Source organism: Mesoplodon bidens (genome assembly GCF_964165515.1).
Source record: "Mesoplodon bidens genome assembly, chromosome: 10".
Taxonomy (NCBI): domain Eukaryota; kingdom Metazoa; phylum Chordata; class Mammalia; order Artiodactyla; family Ziphiidae; genus Mesoplodon; species Mesoplodon bidens.
In genome coordinates, this window is record NC_138172.1 from 64,820,025 (window position 1) to 64,841,878 (window position 21,854).

Genomic DNA, 21,854 nt, shown 5'->3' on the forward strand with positions numbered 1-21,854 from the left:
GTGCACCACAACTACTGAGGCTGCACTCTGGAGCCCGAGAGCCACAACTACTGACCTCATGTGCCACAAATACTGATGCCCACCTCCCTAGAGACCATGCTCCGCAACAAGACAAGCCACTGCAACAAGGAGCCCACGAACCGAAACAAAGACTAGCCCCCACTCACCACACTAGAGAAAACCCGCATGTATCAATGAAGACCCAATGCAGCCAAAAATAAATAAATTAAATTAAATAATTTTTTTAAAATTTATTAAATAAAAGAGACGTACCACAATGTTCATTGCAGCACTATTAATAATAGCCAGGACATGGAACCAACCTAAATGTCCATCCACAGATGAATGGATAAAGAACATGTGGCACATATATGCAATGGAAAATTACTCACCATAAAAAGAAGTGAAATTGAGTTATTTGTAGTGAGGTGGATGGACCTACAGTCTGTCACAGAGAGTAAAGTAAGTCAGAAATAGAAAAACAAATACCGTATGCTAAAACATATACATGGAATCTAAAATTTTAAAAAATGGTACTGATGAACCTAGTGGCAGGGCAGGAATAAAGCCTTACACATAGGGCTTCCCTGGTGGCTCAGTGGTTGAGAGTCCGCTTGCCGATGCAGGGGACATGGGTTCATGCCCCGATGCGGGAAGATCCCACATGCCATGGAGCGGCTAGGCCTGTGAGCCATGGCCGCTGAGCCTGCGCATCCGGAGCCTGTGCTCTGCAATGGGAGAGGCCACAACAGTGAGAGGCCCGCATACCACAAAAAAAAAAAAAGCCTTAGACATAGAAGAGAATGGACTTGAGGACATGGAGGGCAGGGGAGGGGGAAGCTGGAGCAAAGTGAAGTAGCATCGACATATATACATTACCAAATGTAAAATAGATAGCTAGTGGGAAGCAGAAGCATAACCCAGGGAAATCAGCTCTGTGCTTTGCGATGACCTAGAGGGATGGGATAGGGAAGGTGGGAGGGAGGCTCAAGAGGGAGGGGATATGGGGATATATATATGCATATGGCTGATTCACTTTGTTGTACAACAGAGACTAACACACTATTGTGAAACAATTATATTCCAATAAAGATCTATTAAAATAAATAAATAAATTTAACTATAAATAAATAAAAGAAAGGGCAAAATAATGATAATCTCAGGAACACAGGCAATAGAATCAATACAAAAAGACTTTATTGAATACAACCAAGAGGTCAAAAAGAAGAAAAATAAATCCAGGAAAAAGCTATGAATGTGTAAGAAATAAGGATCTAAATAAAGTATAAGTGTCTAAATAAAGAAGAAATCAAGAAAAATAAAACCATTAAAATGCAGATCTAGAAGTCAAAAAAAATACTAACAAACTATGTCTACATACATATGTATAGATAGATAGATAGATAGATAGATAGATAGATAGATAGATAAATCTTGATTAAAAGCAACAGGAAAGTGAAAAATGCTGTGGTACTTAAGTTTAGAAAAAGATATATGTGAGCTTTAAAATTGATAGGAAAATAAGCATAATTATTGTCTTTAATAATTTAGATGTAAATATGAAAAGTAACAAAAATGCAAAGTAAAATTTTCAAACCCGTAAATATCAAAATGTCCAAAGGAAAGTAGGAAAGTCAAAAAAGAAAACATTTCAAGTAGCAAATATAAAATAAGATAGGAGATATTAATCCTAATATAAGAAGAATTATAGTAATTGCTAATGGCTTAAGGTCCCAGATAAACATAATTTCAGATCAAATATAAAAGTGATATCCAGAAATATGTTGTCTTGAAGAAAATAAGACGAGTGTACAAAAAGATTAAAAAATAAAGTAATAGAAAATAGTCAAACAATTATAATAGAAAAAGTAATAAAAGATGCATCTAGGAAAGCATGAATTAAAAATTACATATATGTTATGTATCAATATATAAGGTCACAATTTTCATATGAGACTAAAAAGAACAGCCTCGGGTTCACAAGGACTGTATAGGCTACTAAAGGCTAGAAAAATCAAAATGATGAGAATAAACACATAAGCAATAGCAATATAGTTTCAAAATCAAAGTCAAATCTTATGAACACTTCTCTAGCCTTATTCGTTCTGTTTTTCTTGGCAACAATCACCACGATCACACTCTCTTAAACACTGTGCTCTTGTAGCTTCCATGTTACCACACCACTCCGACCACAATAGACTTTCATTCTCCTTGATTGGACCTACAATATTTTGTCCCTGTGAGCTCCATACAGGGTGTCCACAGCATCGACGTACCAGTCATTCCTTGATCCCTCGTACCAGCTCCAGCCACACAGGTTTAAGGCCTCGCTGACACACATCTTGAACTTATCTTATCCAAATAAACATAACCCTCTTCCCTCTACCACACTGAGCCCCCTTCACGTTTGTCTACAGTCAAGGCAAAGAGCGGGAGCTCTTCCACGATTCTCCTCTCCTTCTCTGCACACATCCAAACCAAAGCAAGGCTGCAATATCTCTTTTATACCCAGTGCTTCTCTGCAGCTCCTCTGTACCAGGCCACTGTCATGTTTCCTCTGACCTCGGTAGCCTCATCACAGCAGCCATCAGCCAGCTTTCTCAATGGTTTCATATTATTCCCCTTATATTTTTATATCTTCCCATTTTCCCTGGAATCCAAACTTCATGGCATGGCATGTAAGTATCCTCATCATCCCTACACCCCTTTCTCACCTCATTTCACACTGTTCACCATACTGTAACCACACTGGCCTTCTTCATGCACACTAAGCTCTTTCCTGCCAGGATATTTGCACATGCTTACTCCTCTTCCTGAAAGCTATTCTCCCTGATCTTTCTATGACTGGCTTCTTTCCCTCATGGTCTCAGTTTGAATCCTACTTTCAGATCGCTATATCCAAAGTACACCTCTCAGTGTGGAGAAAAAGGAACCCCCCTACCTTGTTGGTGGGAATGTAAATTGGTGCAACCACTATGGAGAACAGTATGGAGGTTCCTTAAAAAACTAAGAATAAAACCACCATACGATCCTGCAATCCCACTCCTGGGCATATATCCAGAGAAAACTCTAATTTGAAAAGATACATGCACCCCAATGTTCATTGTAGCACTATTTACAATAGTCAAGACAAGGAAGCAACCTAAATGTCTGTTGACAGATGCATGGATAAAGAAGATGTGGTACATATATACAATGGAATATTACTCAGCCATAAAAAATAATGCCATTTGCAGCAACATGGATGGACCTAGCGATTATCATACTAACTGATGTAAGTCAGACAAAGACAAATACCGTATGATATCACTTTATATGTGGAATCTAAAATAAACAAAGATACAAATGAACTTATTTACAAAACAGAAAAGACCCACAGACATAGAAAACAAATTTATGGTTACCAAAGGGGAAAGGGGGTGTGGGGAGGGGTACATTAGGAGGCTGGGATTAACATATACATACTCCTATATATAAAATAGATAAACAACAAGGCCCTACTTTATAACATAGGGAACTATACTCAATATTTTGTAATAACCTATAAGGGAAAAGAATCTGAAAAAGAATACATATATGTATATTTGTATAACTGAATCACTGTGCTGTAACCTGAAACTAACACTACCTTGTAAATCAACTCTACTTCAATTAAAAAAAAAAAAGTACGCCTCTCCGATTACTCTGCCTTGCTCACACTTATCACCATAGTACCTCACAGTGCCAAGCCCATAGTAAGCACTAATAAATATTTGTTAAATGAAATAATTGCCTTAAATTGAATGGCCTAGAATAATGTATCTTTAGAACTATAAGCGTTAAATATTTGTTAAATAAATCAATAATACAGGTTATTACCCACATGTTACTTAAGTCCTATTCCTATTACATTTAATGTAATATAGGGTATTTTTACATGTTCAACAAATGAAATGAGAAAAAAATACATTTTAAAATTTATATAGTCTCTGGCAAATCAAATTTTCTATCTTTAGATTAAAAGACTTAAAGAATATACAAAATAAGTTACAAATAGAGAAGCTATAACTATCCATTTGCAGGTTCTTTCTACTAAAATATAATAATACTGACAATGAGTGATTACCTGGCTTCTACATCATTATTAAAGGATATTCATCTATAATGTTCCAATTGAAAATTAGAAATACTCTTTTAGTTATAGGCAATTCTGTACATTTAAAATCTACTTTAAACACAACTTTGTAAATCAACTCTAATAAAAATGTTTAAATAAGTAAAATACAATAAAATCTACTTTATACATACAATGTCCAATTTTGAAAAAGAATATGCAAAAACTATTTATACTAATTCCAAGAAAGAAAATAAGACTGACCAAAAAAACCTAACAATTATCAATAAAAGAAAAACCACAATCATTTTGAAATTTGGGTAAGTAGATCTGTACAAAGCATTCAAAAAAAAAATAACTTGGAGAAATATAATATTTTATCCCAACAAATGAAAAAGGCTACATGATAAGAAGGGAGTACTTAAATATTCAATTATAACAATGCTTTAGTAGTCCTCAAATGATCTAAAATATCCAGGATTCTGTCCCTCTGAGTCAACAAAAAATAGAATAAATTCAGTTAACCAAAAGAAAAGAATTCCAGAAATAATACCAGTGTTAAAGCTCTAAGACTAACACTACTTTAGTCTACCTCATTTTCAGTTCCTACAAGTGTAAGGGCTCTGAATTACATAAGGACTGAAGCTATGGTTTGGGATGAGAATAAGTCACAAATTCTACATACATTTCTATATCCTAAATGCCAACATATAACAACACAGTCTGATACTTTGGCTTTCAAACTGTTTTGAACTTGACCTACAGTTAGAAATAGATTTTACTGCAACCTATATACACATGCCTATACCTGTACATGTAAACGAATTGAAATAAATGTCAACAATACCTACTCACTGCTTGGAATAATACAGTCTGATTGATAGTTTACATTCTTATTATTCTATTTTTAATATGCTGTTTGCTAACAACAAATAAACAAAACAAAAAAACAAAAAAAAACCCACAATGCTAGTTGCTATCCACTAATTTCCCAAGTCACTACTGGGCCTTGACCTGCAGTTTAAAAATCATTAATATAATAACTCTTATGGTTCAGTAAATTATATTAAATACATACATACTTTGATTGTGTCAGAACCCAAAAATGTCTGTAGGGAACTTGAAGGAGAATCAGAAGAATGCTAGAAAAAAAAAAAAAAAGAAAAGACAAGCTTATGTTGCATCCGTCCTAGCCAAGCAGAGGGAAATGAAGTGAAGCAAAGCAAAGGTTTGAATTGCATGGTCTAGTCTAAGGCATTACCATAGACAAGGAATCCTGTAAGACCTTATCAATGGTAGCACAGAGCTCTTCAGTTTGCTGCCTGAGCTGTTCAGGGAAACACAACTGGAAGAATTGAAACCAGGTACTGGGTTAGCAATGAGTTTCGGGATTGCATTTCAAAAGCAGGGGTGATCTGAAGCCATTACCTCCAGAGGTGGATCTAATGTGCTGTCCTTGGAGATGCTCTCTGTCTTGGCTGGTTCGTCTAGTGCCTAGTGATAATAAATGAAATAGTTCTCATGTGAGGGTTTTAGTCAAATATACATGTAGTAAAGTCTGAATTCAAAGAAAGCCCTGTATGTCTCCATGTTTCCAAGAAGAAATATCTTTGAAACATCTGATGAGCTATTCTCTGACCTGGAAGCATTGCCCACAACTGCCTACTTTCTCCTGTGGAACTAGTATCTCCAATACAAGGAGTCTTGTAGTTCTTGTGGGCACAAGCCCCATTGGCTTTTGGAGCTTGGTATTTTGCAGGCTTGTCCCTTGGGTGGGAGCCTTAAAAGCTGTGACATTAGATGTGCAGCCTAAAACCTCAGGGCAAAGTTAGGAGCTGGGGTTTCCCTCCGAATTGTTTGACACTGTGCCAGGGATGGGGTTGGTGGCAAGAATGTATCTCAGCCATTCCTGCTAGGTTTCGTATGGGTATTTTCTTATTAATCTGAGATGCTGGAGTCACTCAGCTGGTTTCTGGATTTCTCTCAGAGGGAATTTCTCCATGTGCAGCTTTATATTCAATGTGTCCCTAGGAGGAGAGAAGTTCAGAAGCTGCCTATGTTGCCATCTTGGTCCATCTCCTTCATCATTTCTAATATTTATTTGTGTCCACCTGCTTTTTTCTTAATCAAATTCCATGTAGAATTATCCATTTCTAATCTCTTAATTGGACTAACTTTTGACTTTGATCTCCTTTGGCATACTCACATTCCATTTCAGTAGTTTCTGTTCATATCTTTCTATTTATTTCCTTCTACATTCTTTGGATTTATCCTATATTCCCTCAAAGAATCCCTTTTGTTGCATTCTACAAGTTGTGATATGTTGTATGGTCACTGTCATTCAATTCTAAATACATTTTTAGGTATTTCCATTAAGGTAGTTTTTCTTGCTAATTTTTTTAAAATATAAGGGTTTTTTTCCCCAAATCTTTAAATTACCTACTTATTTAGTTATAACCATAGAACTTCTCAAAATAGCCATTTCTTATGTAGTGTGAGATTTATGGTATAAGACATGATTAGTTGTTTGTAAATATTCCATTTATGTTAAAGAAATCATCTATTCTCTAATTGTAAATATTCCATTTACAATTAGAGAATTGTAAATATTCCATTTATGCTAAAGAAAACATCTATTCTCTAATTGTTGGCTACAGAGCTCTGTGTGTGTGTGTGTGTGTGTGTGTGTGTATGTATCTATCAGATCAAGATTTTTCTTTTTTTTTCAAATCATCTTAGTTTTACCACTTTCTTTTGTATGCTTATTCTATTAATAATTGAAAGTCATCAATTAATTGAGTCACCATAAAATCTCACAGAATTGTAGTGAGTCTGTTAATTTCTCCCTGTGATCTTAGCAATTTTTCTCAATGTAGTTTGAAATCATTTTATTAGCTACATTCATAATTAGAAGAAGTATACCTTCCTCATGAATTAAAGATTTGTCATTATGAGGTAACCCTCTATATCCCTAATAGTGCTTTGTGTCTTAATCTCTATTTTGCCTGATACAACAAAATGTTTTTATTAGCATATACCTAAGATGCAAAATGGAGGTAGACTACATCGCTGAGTCACCAACAGAGAGCCATGCTGAATGGCCAAGTTGAGCTTTACCCCACTGTGATGTAGGGAGGAAATAAACATTTATTATGTTAAGCTATCCCCCTTATTTCAATAAATCACATAGGAAAATACTGTCTGAAAATCATTTTTTCAAAATCTATTTCTCTGCATTAAATAAAACATTGGCTATGATAACCTAACAGAAACCCTTGAGACTGCCTCTTTCCTACCATAAAAAAATCTCTTCTCCTCTCCTCCTCCATCCTCTATATTTTTGATTAATCATGAGTAATGGATAGCAGGGAACAGAAAATGTTGTAAAGATAACTCCTTGCTGGTGTTCAGACAGATTAATTTTTCCTTGACATGGTGTTCTAATCACCTCCTATTTACCCTGTTGGTGGGGGAGGGGAAGGGCTTTCCACTCTGTGGTGATGGGGATGGCCAAATACATGACACCTGACACTGGACAGGTGAAATCCACAGTAGTTTAATAGTCAGAGGTGGTTACGGCCCAGGGGAAGAAACTGTGCATTCTATCAGGGCTACATAAGAGCTGTGCTCAGGGTACAGTGAACGACAGGGGCTGTGGAAGGCAGGTTTTGTAGGATCAAGAGAGTGAGGCATCCCTGCTTCCTTAGAAGGGTGTGGTCAGCTTGTTTGAATAAGTAGACACTGCATCTTGTTGGTTTGATAGGGAGGGTTAGGGGACCTTATCTGGGGGAGCAGAGTGGGGAGGTGAGCTTGCAATTAGACCAGCTGAGGCCCTCCCAATTCTACCAGGTGCCAAGCAGGTAGTATTGGGCTTTAATTTTAGGCTTTACACTACACAAGGCTTCTAACTATGACGATCATTATAGAGAAGAAAAAAGTCAGAAATTAATGACCCAGATGAGGGGATATAGGTATACATATAGCTGATTCAGTTCATTGTAGAGCAGAAGCTGACACAACATTGTAAAGCAATTATACTCCAAAAAAAAAAAAAAAAGCCATAGACTGGGAGAAAATACTTGCAAAGTAAAAAAAGAAAAAAAAAGAAAAAGAAAAAAATTAATTAGTGACCAGGATTAACAGGTTAGGAGAGAACCTTGGTCTAGCTCTTCCTCGCTCTCCAACAACACCTTCTACCCACTCACTTGCATGCTGCTCTTTAACCACAGTGGATCACTTGAGTTCTTTGAACTTGTGCTGACCTTCCAAGCACACGTTACTAACTTTGCCTAGATTATCCCTCCTCCATCCTCAGCTCACTTAGAATTCGTATTCATCCTAAAAATCCTAATCCAGTTCCTTTATAATGTTTTTTGGCATTTGCACTAGGCAAAATCTGCCCCTGCCTCCTTGGGGCACTGCATCATTCCATACATGCCTTAAGCATATTGTATCATCATTACTCTTCAACTGTATCTCCTCTCTACTGGACCATTTGTCCTATAACAATTAGGAAACTATGGTATTTATCTTGATGGTCTCAGGATAGAACACATGATATGTCTTCAGTAAAGATCTTTAGGATGACTTGAAAGGGCAGACTGACAAATAAATGGAGTTAAATGAATAAATGAATCATAGAAAGAATATGATCTTAATATGCCTCAGTAAAATGCTCTAGAGAAGGAGTTTAAACTCTGAATATTTTAAGTAACAATTTATTTTCCCATATTTCAATTAAATGTGTTTACCATCAAAGATCTGAGTATGTGATCCATGTTAATATAATGAGCAAATATTTTTTCAGCCAAAATCAAATAGGATTATTATCTTGGTTACTTCGTGGGAAATTACTATAGGCAAACACAAGTTTTATTATGCTACTTAAAGTATTGAAATTTACTCAAAGAATGAAAAAACTATCTACTCAGAATGCTTGGAAAATTAAGGAAGATAACTAGTATTCAGTCAGTAATGCTGAAACTTTGAAATGGAGATAATACTCGAACTGCATTAAAATTTGGAAGGGGGATTATTTTGAGTTTCAATAGCCTTGAAATTCACTAGAATTGATTTTTTTTATTGACAAGGAGTTCTCTGTCAAATATATCATCTTGATCCACTCCTTCTAGCAGTCATAAAAAGTAGGTTTTTCCTCTGTAGTACAAAAATGTATTAAAAGAAAATATATTAATTCTCCATTAATGTGAAGCCTGACTGTAGATTGCTTTTTGACAACTTAGCCCGGCAGGATTGTATTGATGTTTCTTTAGATTTATTCATTTTGATTGAAGTTCTCTTAGAATATTCTCCAATAAAAGATTTTATTTAAAAAACATATATTTTCTACCAGACTGGCTGATAGCCAAGTGAGGCATAAATGGAACACGCTTTGAATCCTTTTTTTTTTTTTTTTTTTCTTTGCGGTACGCGGGCCTCTCACTGTTGGGGCCTCTCCTGTTGCGGAGCACAGACTCCAGACACGTAGGCTCAGCAGCCATGGCTCACGGGCCCAGCCGCTCCATGGCATGTGGGATCTTCCCGGACCGGGGCACGAACCCGCGTCCCCTACGTTGGCAAGCAGGCTCTCAACCACTGCGCCACCAGGGAAGCCCTGAACCCTATTTTTAAAGATTCTTAAGTAGTGGTTAGAAATAGTCTCATTAAAAGTGGTTGTAGCACAACTTTGGGGCCCAGTTTTTGAAAAGAGACATAGTGAATCTACTTTTAGAAGAAAATAGTTTCTGAGCTCAGCATGACATTATAATTAAGAGGCAAGAACTAGGAGCAAGCATTGTAAATCAAAGTCTTTATGAGAATATATGACCACACACTGTAATAAGTGTTCCCCATCCAAAAGGAGCATCTCTCATGGAATTGCAAACACTGTTAAGTCAGATATATTGAATCAGCAGACTGATTAGAACCTGCTCTCTTTGGAAATAGGATTAAGTTCTAAAAATCCGAAAATAGAATGAATTAGTTGCACTCTAAGTAGAGTTAGAAAGTAAACTGCTTCCAAAGAGAGGATACTCTAAAAGGGCTTGTAAACTTTTTGTGATGCCTGGACTATCTAACTGGATTGGATTTCAAAAATTTCATGGGTGAGTACTGTATTTTAATAATGATAAAATTAACCTCCCAAAAAACAATTCAGGCAGAACCCCAAAACTGCTATACTTTGTTAATCTGACCAGCTATTTGGTAGAATAAATCCTGTGACTACAAGAGATTTGCTTGATTTTCAGTCATTAATACAACACCATTTGTAAGATTGGAGATATTCTCAGCTAACTAAATCTCATTTTGATTCTCTAGTTGGAGATTCAGGTCTGAGTAGCATTCAGATCTGAAGAAAAGGGGGAAATATATGCTGTAAGCCAAAGGGCCGTCCAATATGTAAAATTACAGCTTCTTTAAAGGTCTAGGAATATTTATCAGCAGATTATTTTCATATGATTGTTTTAAAAATTCAAGAATTGAGGAAATTTAATTGAGGAAATTTAATTTAATCCCAAGATCTCTGGAGGGTTAAATGTCTGTTCCTCTCACACAGAAGGAAGGAAGTTTTGGCAAGTCATTACAGCCAGTTTCAAACCTGTTCCTGAAGGCTTAATGGCAAAGCCTCCACACTTTTTCTTCGTTTAATCAAGTATATCAGAAGGGTGCTCCTGATTCCCAGCCAGCACCTCCTCTACTGTAATTCACCACCTCTCTTTCAATAACTCAAAAAATTGGGGTGCTTTGTAAACCCTCACTAACTCAAGTCTTGTCAGAACTAAGCTATTTCCAATTCCCTTTAACTGTTCCTCATGAAAAAAAAAAAAAAAAAACTTTTGCAGCTCTAATTTAATGAATATTTAAATATATTCTAGCAAGTAATAGAAAATTATCCAAAACATCACCTCTTGCTCAATATTTCACTTTAGCTAATTGATGTCACCGTTGCATGGTGAGCAGGGAAAAACTAGGGGATAATCATATCCCACTTAAGGTCCATTTCAGCAACTCACTAGCCCTGCAGCTTTGGGAAACTTAGTTGACATTTTGGAGCATCAAAATTTTCACAGAGTTGTGAGGATAATAAAGCATTTAGCTCAGTGTCTGACATGCTAAAGTACTCGGTATGGCAGCCATTGTGATTGTATTCTTTAACCATTAAAAGGTACCAAGTCTAAAACCAACTTACTTTCCTTGAGGCAGAAGGCCTTTTATATCTTTTCCATGGAATTAGAATTGATGAAGCTTATTGTACCCTAAAGGAAGATGCTTATCATCATCTTAATTGCCATATACGAGGCTCCCTTGTTTTTACAATCCTATGAGCAAAAATTTACTTTAAAATCGTGTAGAATAAAATTGGAAATTTAAGAGACCTGCCCAGGTGCAAACTAAATTAATTCATTCAATGAATGTTTAACAAAAACTACTATATTTTCTCATATAGCTTATAGTAGAAAAAAAATGACAAGTATGCATACTTTAATATGGTTTACTAAGCGCCTTAAAAGAAATACTTGCATGGTAGACAACTGCCCAAGAAGAACCAATTAGTATAGATTTGGGTCCTGGGCACTTTTCCATTGTTAAAGAAATTGGGAATACATTTACTTCTTGAACTAACCTAAATTAAGAGATGTCTCTCTAGTCTAGACCATATGCTAAGTTGGTAACCAGATTTTGTTAAATTTTTGAGACATGTAAAATCCTAAAATAGTCTCACCCAAAGACATATGTTTAATCAGATTGGAGTTTATCAACTCATGTTTTAAAAAATTAAACTGGCAACTTAGAATAAAATGATTTGACAATTGACAAGATATCTCAAATCTTTACCTTTCTATTTTTGTAGCACAGTTTTTACTACTGTCTTCAAAACAGTTGTTCTTTATCCTCCTTCTACCAGGAAAAATAAAATAATTTTTCTCCTGTAACTTTCATTTAAATAATTAATCCTATAATTTATAGGTGCTATTTATAAAATTGAGCTACTCTAAAACTTTTTTAAACACATTAAGCTTATGAATTAAATGCATAGTAATATCATTTGTTAGGAAACAGTACATAACCATAGCCTTGATTTTATCCTGAGAAGTAATTGTGAGGAAGGGAACAGATAAATTACTTACAATGAAAAAGTGTATTCTTTCATGGAAAAAAATTAATCACTGTGAGACAATATATATTCACATTATTTGATTTCAAGGAAATATCCCTTCATCTTTCCTTTCCTTAATACAATTGCTCAATAAAAATAATAATCCATTTATTTAGAATATTAAAATGTGCCCTTCAGTTTAATTTTAACTTTTTACCTATTGCTATCAGACTCAGATGATTAAGAAGAAAGATTAGTCAATAAGAGAGAGAGAGAGATCGTCAACATTCTCTGAAAAGGACAGCAGTACCCACATTGAGACTAAAAAATAATGTCCATATCAAAATTAATTCCTCTACAGAGCCCAGTATATTGTTGAACATATTGTAATAAGGACAGTCACAAATGCACGTTCATCTGATTATTTTGTTCCTGCTTTATAATCACTTGTATTACATCCTCATCTCAATCTTAGAGAAGATGATTATTGGCAGGAGATTAAGTCAAAGACCCCAACACCAACACATTAAAAAATGATGCCTCTAAAGCCTTAGTTAAGGCTTTAGTTAAAAATGCTTTCCTCCTAAATGTTCATAGGGGAAAAAATGATAGAAAACGGAATAAGCTATAAATTTAAGTTTTACACGGACAATAAATTACAGAATTGAAGTATCAGAAACCTCATGTCCCCTGCCAACAAAATGTACTCTTTTGAAAATTATGGGCTTCATCAAGGGGTGATTAAAACTGAAACCAACCCAAGGATTCAATGAAAGCTTAATATCTGATTGGAAGGGATGCCTGTATTTCAATTTGGAGAAAATTTTGCTTTTAAAAATAGTATTATTTTTTAAAGTGATTCTGGTTCCTCATTAATTATACTATATGCTATAAAACAGAATGTGGTGTAAAAAATCCGGTTCGGGGAGAGAATTAATTGTCCATCTATCTTAAGACGAAGTAAATGTGTTTCTTCTATCTTCAAGGCGTTCCACAGCACGGACCCTAACAGAATATTGTAATGACACTGCGCAATCACCCTACCCCTTAATTGTGCTGTTCTGTAAGATATTAAAGGGATCTCAGAAAAGCTTCTGTGATTTAAAATATCCCAAAATGTTACTCGTCTCCCAAATAGATGAGTCTCTGATGATTATAGTTTTAATTTACTCAATTCAGAAATAAGTCCCTTTGATTTTAATGGCATAGGATGAGTTCTATTGTATAAACAGATGGGCAAAAAGATCAAAATTACCAGATTTATTTTTTAAAAACAACATCCATGAAAGAAACAGCACAATATCATTCAAAAAATATTACTGAAAATAGAAATAAACTCTCATAAAATCATGGGATAATACTTTTGTTATTTAAAAATTCTTGGGGCTTCCCTGGTGGCGCGGTGGTTGAGAGTCCGCCTGCCGATGCAGGGGGCACGGGTTCGTGCCCCCCTCCGGGGGGATCCCGCATGCCGCGGAGCGGCTGGGCCCGTGAGCCGTGGCCGCCGGGTCTGTGCACCCGGAGCCTGTGCTCCGTGGCGGGAGAGGCCACAGCAGTGAGAGGCCAGCGTGCCGCAAAAAAAAAAAAAAAAAAAAAAAAAAAAAAAATTCTTACAAAGTAAAATCTCTCATTGAGGGATACATAACATGGGAAAGCCAGCAAAAAAAATAATAATAATAATGTGGAATTATAAAAGGCTCTAAAAAAAACAAACATCATGTTATATCCTGTGATCTTTGAAGAATTCAAATATTTATTGTCCAAAAACAACATCTTAGCCAAGAGACCATTATCCACACTAGATAACTGTATTAGATATTTTAAATTAGATATCATGATATTTAAACTAGATATCATGATATTTACATGTTGTGGTACTAAAAATAAAAATAGTAATTTTACTGGAGTATGTTTTATTCAAAATTAAAAACACAAAACCTCTCCCATATGAACTTGCATTAGGTTCAATGCAAAGCGATACCACCATAGACATTTATGAAATGGGTTTGTGATGCAATTTGAAATTAAGCTAATCATTCCTCATTTTTAATGACTGACTAATGGATTATAATCTCTAAAATCCATTGAATTGGAAGAGAAGAGAGCCGGCCAGCATGAGGGAAGGACACTGTGGCACAACAGCCCCTATTCTCTCTGCCTGGCTACTGGGTGGAAGAGCTTCTCCCATTTCTGTGAAGGCAGGCACTTGTGACCAGATTTTGGAAATGTCCATCTGAAGTGGGGAGAAGGTCTATGGTGAGGGAATACTTCTACTATGACTCCACATAATATTTAACTCTAGAAAATAGGATAAGGGGCATCTGGTGAAGGTATCACTTCCTGAAGCCTCCTGAAACCTCCTGAAATTGGTATTTTACACCCATATCATCTTTCAATGAACCATAGAAGGTCAAAATTCAGAAGAGAAGCTAGATAAATAGTTACAGATGGCCCCCTCACCCCCACCCACAGTTCAAGGCATTCAGATATATAAAGCACAGACTCTGAGCCACAGGTGGATAACTGGGAATTTGTTATCAGAGATACATGATATAAGAGATACTGACAACCAATGTTCACCTATATACCACTTAGTATCTCCCACTAACAATTTCTACTTTTTTAGACAAGAGAATATATAACAGTTTTATTCTCCAGATCATGCTAAAATAACAAGAATGTAGGCTCATAAGCCAGTGGTCAAAATACCACCTGGTTGCAAACATTAACATTTTGACAAATTATAACATTATTTGAAACACTATAATTGCACAGAAAAAAAAAGGGCTTCATGCAAAGATAAACTGTCAAAATAAATATCATAAAAATAACATAAGAAATGTATCATGTCATAGACTTGGTAATTGATTTCACTTCAATTCTGATACGATCTTCCACTGGGGCTTCACTTGAGTCTTTGTAATGGACTTATGAAACAAGGGGCTTTAATTTAATTTACCTACTGAAGCAGAATCCCATAATTTTATAGTTAAGGACTCAATAGCAAGTCAAAAATGCCCTGGAGCCATGTGAAAGTAGCTGGATCATTGGAAGGGATCTCAACCCCTCCTTCCCATTCATGGAGGTCAGATCAATGGCTGAGGAAAATGGATAAAATGTTCAGACCATGATGGGATTTAAGAGACTAAGTTGGATGTTTGGCTAAAATATTTCCACCCTGTGGAAGCCACTATTAATCATCAAATTACAAAGGTGGCCAGTTGCCCACATGTAACCCCCTTTTACCTCTACTCTATTGATCAATGTGAATAGAGGTAGAAGCTCTTAAATATTAATAACCATTTAAAATTCCAAGGGACAGGGATGTACCCAAATCTGAATCAAGTTTCTCAGAGCTGCTTAGTAGCTTGGATAACTCCAGGCTCCTACCAAGACTCTACCAATAAATCAATGATGTCTCTGATTCTATCCAAGATGCTTTCACTACATCATCCTAAACTAAGAGCAGCATTTTATTTTACTAAAAGCAGAACTTGAAAACAGATTTTTTTTAACATAACAAAAATGACATAAGCAATTTTAGAAAACATCACCAAAATTCACTCTGCTTTTGAGCCAACACTGACCTTCTGTTCCAAAAGCAATGTGTTTGTTGGGATTGCTGCAAAAGCCTTGTAGCTGGACTTGGTCTTGTATTGCTAGAATGGGGGTAACCAGAAAGCAAGAGTGGAATTGAAAAGGGGAAAGAATGGGACATAAATTTAGACTAGTTCTACCAAGTTAAACCACATGTTATCAAATGAAGAAAACAGTGATTATGCTTCAACAACTTGTTTTTGACAGAAAAAAATTAGTTGATCATGTTAATATTTTATTAGAATGAGAAGCAAAGAAATATCACAATAAAATATCAGCCTAGAGATTATAGGCAAGTATATGCTATATCATTTCAGAACTTAAAAACATTCATTTTTACAAAGTTATATATAAATTTCTCATTAGTAGCATGCCCTGAGAGGAATACTATTGTGTAAATATTTGGGGTATTTTTGCTTGATTCTCAAAGGAAAGCAATTCTTCTTTTATAGTGCCATAATTAACAAATATTATGCCAATAAGTTTAATTGAACTCAATACATTCTCTTGCATCATTCATAAAAACAATGATCAGAACACATAAAATTTAGCAGTAATTTTTAGAAAGTAGTATATTTTGAATAGAAGTGATATCAGCAATTTAACTCCAAAATGGAAAAACTAGAAGGCCATGCTCTTGATCTTAATTTCATTTTTTTAAACCTCATCACACTTTCCTGCACTTTCTAATACAGTGATGTTAATGAATCAAATGATAAAACATTCTGAGTTTTCTTTTTCTTTTTTTTTTTTTTTTTTTTTTTTTTGCGGTACACGGGCCTCTCACTGTTGTGGCCTCTCCCGCTGTGGAGCACAGGCTCTGGACGCGCAGGCTCAGCGGCCATGGCTCACGGTCCCAGCCGCTCCGTGGCATGTGGAGTCCTCCCGGACTGGGGCACGAACCCCTGTCCCCTGCATCGGCAGGTGGACTCTCAACCACTGCACCACCAGGGAAGCGCAACTTTCTGAGTTTTAAGTAAAACTCAGAGTAATCTAGTTCAGTTTTGGGAAGTATTTGGGGGAGAGGGTTGAGCATGAGAAAGTTGTAGAAACCAGTATCATATACATAATCAAAGGCCCAGTTTTGATATTGTTCTGGGTCCCAAGCTGCTTAACTAAGCTCAAGGTTCCTCTCACTTCAAAAGCTCTCAGGCAACTTCCCCACTCGCCCAGAGCCAGCGGGAAACTGGCATGCAGCTCCAGGCTGTCTTCATCCCCTGGAAAGAAGACCAAAGGATCTACAGAAGAAGACAGGGTAATCAAGTAAAATAAAACCTTGAATTTTATGGATGGGATTGGTGTAATCCTCATTCAACTGGTGTGAGGAAGGTAAGAGGCTGTCACATTCATATTCCTTAGGAAGAAGTTCAAGTAGAAAAAAATCAAAATGCCACACCTGGAAGAAGAAAGTCTCTGGTCCCTTCAAGACTTGAGCTTACCTACTGAAGCAGAATCCTGTAATTTTATAATTAATGACTAAAGTCATTAATTATAAGTCTCTATTGATCCAGCACTGCTATGGTTTCCAGAAAATAATGTATTTGGATAAGCACTAAAATAAAATGCCATCTCAGCATGTGGAATTAGAGCTGACATCTATGACTAGGCGAATAACTTGCATTGCCTCATTTAATTTTGCAGAATCCCTATAACTAAAGAGTCATTAGGAAAAGAAGATGTGGTGAGCTCAGGTGACTCATCTAAGACCACAGCCCATAAAAAACAAACAGATTTGGAATTCAGGCCCATCTGGATCCAATATCCATGCTTCTCTATAAGATACTTTTTCCCAAGGAATATCTAAACAGACAAACAATGCAGAATAAAATATGTTATTAATACTCCACAATGGTTTGTGGATATTTAACTGTAGCAATAGTTGCAACAATAATAATAGATAACAATCACAACAAGCCAGATACCCTTCTGAAACCTTAATGTGTATTATCTCATTTAGTTTTCACAACAAACCTATTATGTAGATATTACATTATGTTTACCTTATATATGGAAACTAAAGCAGACAGATGTTAAGAAACTTATCCAAGGTTACTAGCTACTAAATCATAGCTGGGATTTGGGCAAGGGTGCTCCAGCTCAACAACTGTGATTTACCTGCCATATGCCCTTGCCTCTCCTTTCAGGATGCATAATCATTTACATTGTTTGTTCTCCTATCCACAGCTGTCCTAAAGAATATAGTTGGTGAAGCCTCTACAGAGCAATATCTTGTTATTATAAATGTAACGCCATGTAATCTTAGAATTAGAAGTGATATTGAAGGCAATCTGTTTCAACCCCTTCATCCAAGGCATCAATCTCTCTGATCCTCTGTTCAGGCACACCATGAACAATTGCCTACCTCCCAAGGCAGCACATTTAGGTCTAATTGCTAGAATTGGTACAAAATTCCCCTTTATATTGAGCCAAAATATGTTTCCTGCTAACTTACTCCTATAGGACCTTGGTCCTCTTTTTCCCTGCTTGGACTAAGAGCTCTCTTATGCGTGATAGTTATACTACTGTTTCCACCTACTCCTTCCTTACCGATCCTCAGCTGAAGAATTTCACTATCCCTTTCCTCTGTCAAAATTCCTTTAAATTTTTTAATTTAATTTTTATTTTATATTAGACTACAGTTGATTTACAATGTGGAAAAAAATGATACAAATGAACGTATTTATAAAACAGACTCACAGACTTCAAAAAAAAATGTATGGGGACTTCCCTGGTGGCACAGTGGTTAAGAATCTGCCTGCCAGTGCAGGAGACACAGGTTTGAGCCCTGGTCCGGGAGGATCCCACATGCCACGGAACAACTAAACCGTGTGTCACAGCTACTGAGCCTGCACTTTAGAGCCGGTGAGCCATAGCTACTGAGCTCATGTGCCACAGCTACTGAAGCCCACGCACCTAGAACCCATGCAATGCAACAAAAGAAGCCACTGCAATGAGAAGCTCGCACGCTGCAATGAAGAGTAGCCCCCACTGGCCACAACTAGAGAAAGCCCACGTGCAGCAATGAAGACCCTACATAGCCAAAAAAATTAAAAAAAATATATTTTAATAAAATAAAAGAACATTTACATTTCTTCTAAAAAAAATTAAAAAACAAAAATTATGGTTACCAAAGTGGAAACGTGGGGAGAAGGACAAATTAGGAATTTGAGATTAACACACTATTATATATAAATTTTTAAAAGGTGTGTTTATCTAGATGTATTTTTAACACAAAGTAGAATATCATCATCACTGACATGATATTGACAATAAACTCAATTAATACAGTGAAGATGATAATCATTGGCATTGCCTCCTTGGTTTTTGTGGTGCGTTTAGAATTCACAGAATGAAATTGAGGTCATATTATATTGTTGGATCACATTGAGTATGCTATTACCTAAAATTCCTAATCCTTTCATCTTTTTCTTAACATTTGTTGAAATTAAACTCCATCCTGTATTTATGCTTTTTCCCTCTAGATCCAAAAATAGTACTTTAGGCATTATCTCTATCCAATTTCACTGATTAGATTTGTCAGTAATTGTAAACTGCAAAGATAATTTTATATTATTTCATGAACCATTTTTTAGGCATAGCATCTTTATCTTCATTCAAGTCACATACAAGGATAGGGAGCTCTTGCCTACTGGGTTCTGCCAACCTGGTGGGCATCAATCCATGTTGTAAATTTATTTGGATACGGCAGTTCAACTAATGGATTCACTCAACAAAATATTATTGAGTATCTACTTTGTGACATTCATTGCTCTAAGTATTGGTGATTCAGCAGTAAACAAACCCGTAAAGCCTTTACTCTCTAGAGCTTACATCTTAATGAACTGAAACAAACAATAAGCAGACAAATAAATAAGAAAGCAAAAGAAAAGCCATAGAGAGATAATAATATGCATAAAATTAAAATAAGGTGATGAGATAGTGATCTCGAGGATGCTTTGGATTAAACATTCAGAATTCACAGAAATATATCACTACTTCTCAAATATCTCTCCTTGTTCAAGATATCATGAAAGACATCACAAAAGCTAGAAGCTGGAAATTGTTCAATAAATGTCTATTGCTTGAAGAAAATGTCTGACTTCCAGTTATAACTGTTTTGGTAAACATTCACAACCTAAGAATTTGCCATAATTTTCAGAATTTACCTTCCACTTTTTGTGTTAAAAAAACAGCTTGCTTCTTTTTTCTGGTAAATCTCCTCTTTCCCATCATTTGCAATACTTCTTTTGCAATAGAATTAGAAATTTCATCTGTTTTTTGAGATATGATTTATCTAGACCAGGAGATATGAACTTATTTAGAGCAACTATATGTCCTTTCTAGTTCTTCATCTATCTTGGGCTTTATGCATCTCTAAGACATATGTAGCCTATCCTTCTCAGTCCAAACATCATTCTTGTTGCCATAAGAGATACTTTTTGTGTTCAGTATATTTCTTTTAGTTTCTCTTAACAATATCCAAATTTGGAGCATATTTCTTTTTTAGTATGTCAAGACTTCCAAGTATGAAAGCAAATTCATTGATTTCCCTTCCTTTGTTTAAAATTACAGATCACCCTAATCACTGTAATTATAACTTAAATAATAAGAATAGGCTGTAATATTACAGGCTGGAATCACCATTAGCTAGTCATACAAGGTAGAACCGACCAGCCTGACTTTGAATCCAGCAAAAAATTCAGTGATAACTACTATATCTCTCCAATTTTCAATCTATGCTTTTAGTCATCCTTCCATAAATATCTGCTAAATATTCACTACATAACAGGTACAGGGCAAAGTTTAGGTTTAAAAAAGGAAATTGCATTTTGTATGTAAGTTTATCAGAGCTAATTCTATTTATAGGCAATGCTAGATATTGTAACATAAATCCTGGGTGTGAAGTTGGGGATAGCAAGAACACACCCTTCCCCTTCAGAAAATATTTCCCACCACTCTCCTCACCACCACCCCCATCACTGACACATAAAATTCACCACAGGCTCTAGTAATAAAGATTTATGAGATCTCAAAACAAACTGTACTATTTGCCTTGAGAATCAGGTATTTGAACTCATGGTTACACTTTAAGTACAGGTAAATGGCAGGACCTCAAATTACATAAACAAGACCCTGAGGAAGGGCCTGACTATACTCTCTCAAGAAGCATCACCTCCTTGGATGTCACCCTTTCAAACAAACCTATCCCCGCCACCCAACATAAATTGGTGACAACCACCTCTTACCCTGCTATACTTTTCTCTATACCACTTATGATCTTCTAACATACAAGAAAATTTACTTATTGGGGAGGGGGAGGGTTGTGGACTGTTTCTCTTTCACTGTAGAACATAAATGTTCTTTTAGAAGGCATTTTTTACAATTTTATTTGTTTCAGCATCTTCACAACTTTGAAACGTGTACATAATAAGCACTCAATACATATTTATTGTACGAATGAGTGATTTGTTTTGAACTCAGACTGACCATTTTTGCTCATGGAGGTACATTTTAATCTGTTCATTTCCAAGATTATGTAATGATCAGCAGAAATGGAGAAAGTCACATAGAGGCTTGTAATCACCAAGTTTTCAGTGTGATATACTTGGAAATGTTATGATGCCTTAAAAGAATGAGAGTTTATGAATAAAACATCAGCTATAAAAGTTCATGAAATATCTAAAAGCTCCCAACTGATTCCCTAACCAATCCATGTGTCCAGCTAGCTTTCAGGCCAGGACAGTGACACCACTGGAGCCCACACAGAGCTTCAGATGATCATCATTGAGGGGCAAAATGTATGAGGTTTTGATGTAATGGCCATCCCAAATTTCCATATGGAACACCATGATAACTCACTAGGAGAAAAATGTAAATTTCAATGAAGGCAAAATATATTGGGAACCCAAATACAACTCCATAGATTAATTTTCTGATATTCAGGCTTTCCCAAGGGGAAAAAGTGTCTCAGACAATATACACATTGATCAAAGAGCCATGGGAACAACATTCAGGAAGACACCCATCCTGTCTAGGACCATGATTATAATGTGAAATAATATTTTT

At 35.9% G+C, this 21,854-nt stretch overlaps 1 protein-coding gene across 1 annotated transcript in view; it reads right to left on the reverse strand.

The window, feature by feature from the left end:
• MLIP (muscular LMNA interacting protein) overlaps positions 1-21,854 on the reverse strand; it is a gene marked incomplete at both ends in the record, with an annotated part of 286,062 nt that overhangs the window by 121,484 nt on the left and 142,724 nt on the right. Inside the window, 4 exons of the mRNA XM_081247370.1 lie at positions 5,176-5,235; positions 5,355-5,438; positions 5,522-5,587; positions 15,779-15,850. Of these exons, the coding sequence (XP_081103496.1) occupies positions 5,176-5,235; positions 5,355-5,438; positions 5,522-5,587; positions 15,779-15,850 (282 nt within the window). The remainder of the gene's footprint in view (positions 1-5,175; positions 5,236-5,354; positions 5,439-5,521; positions 5,588-15,778; positions 15,851-21,854) is intronic.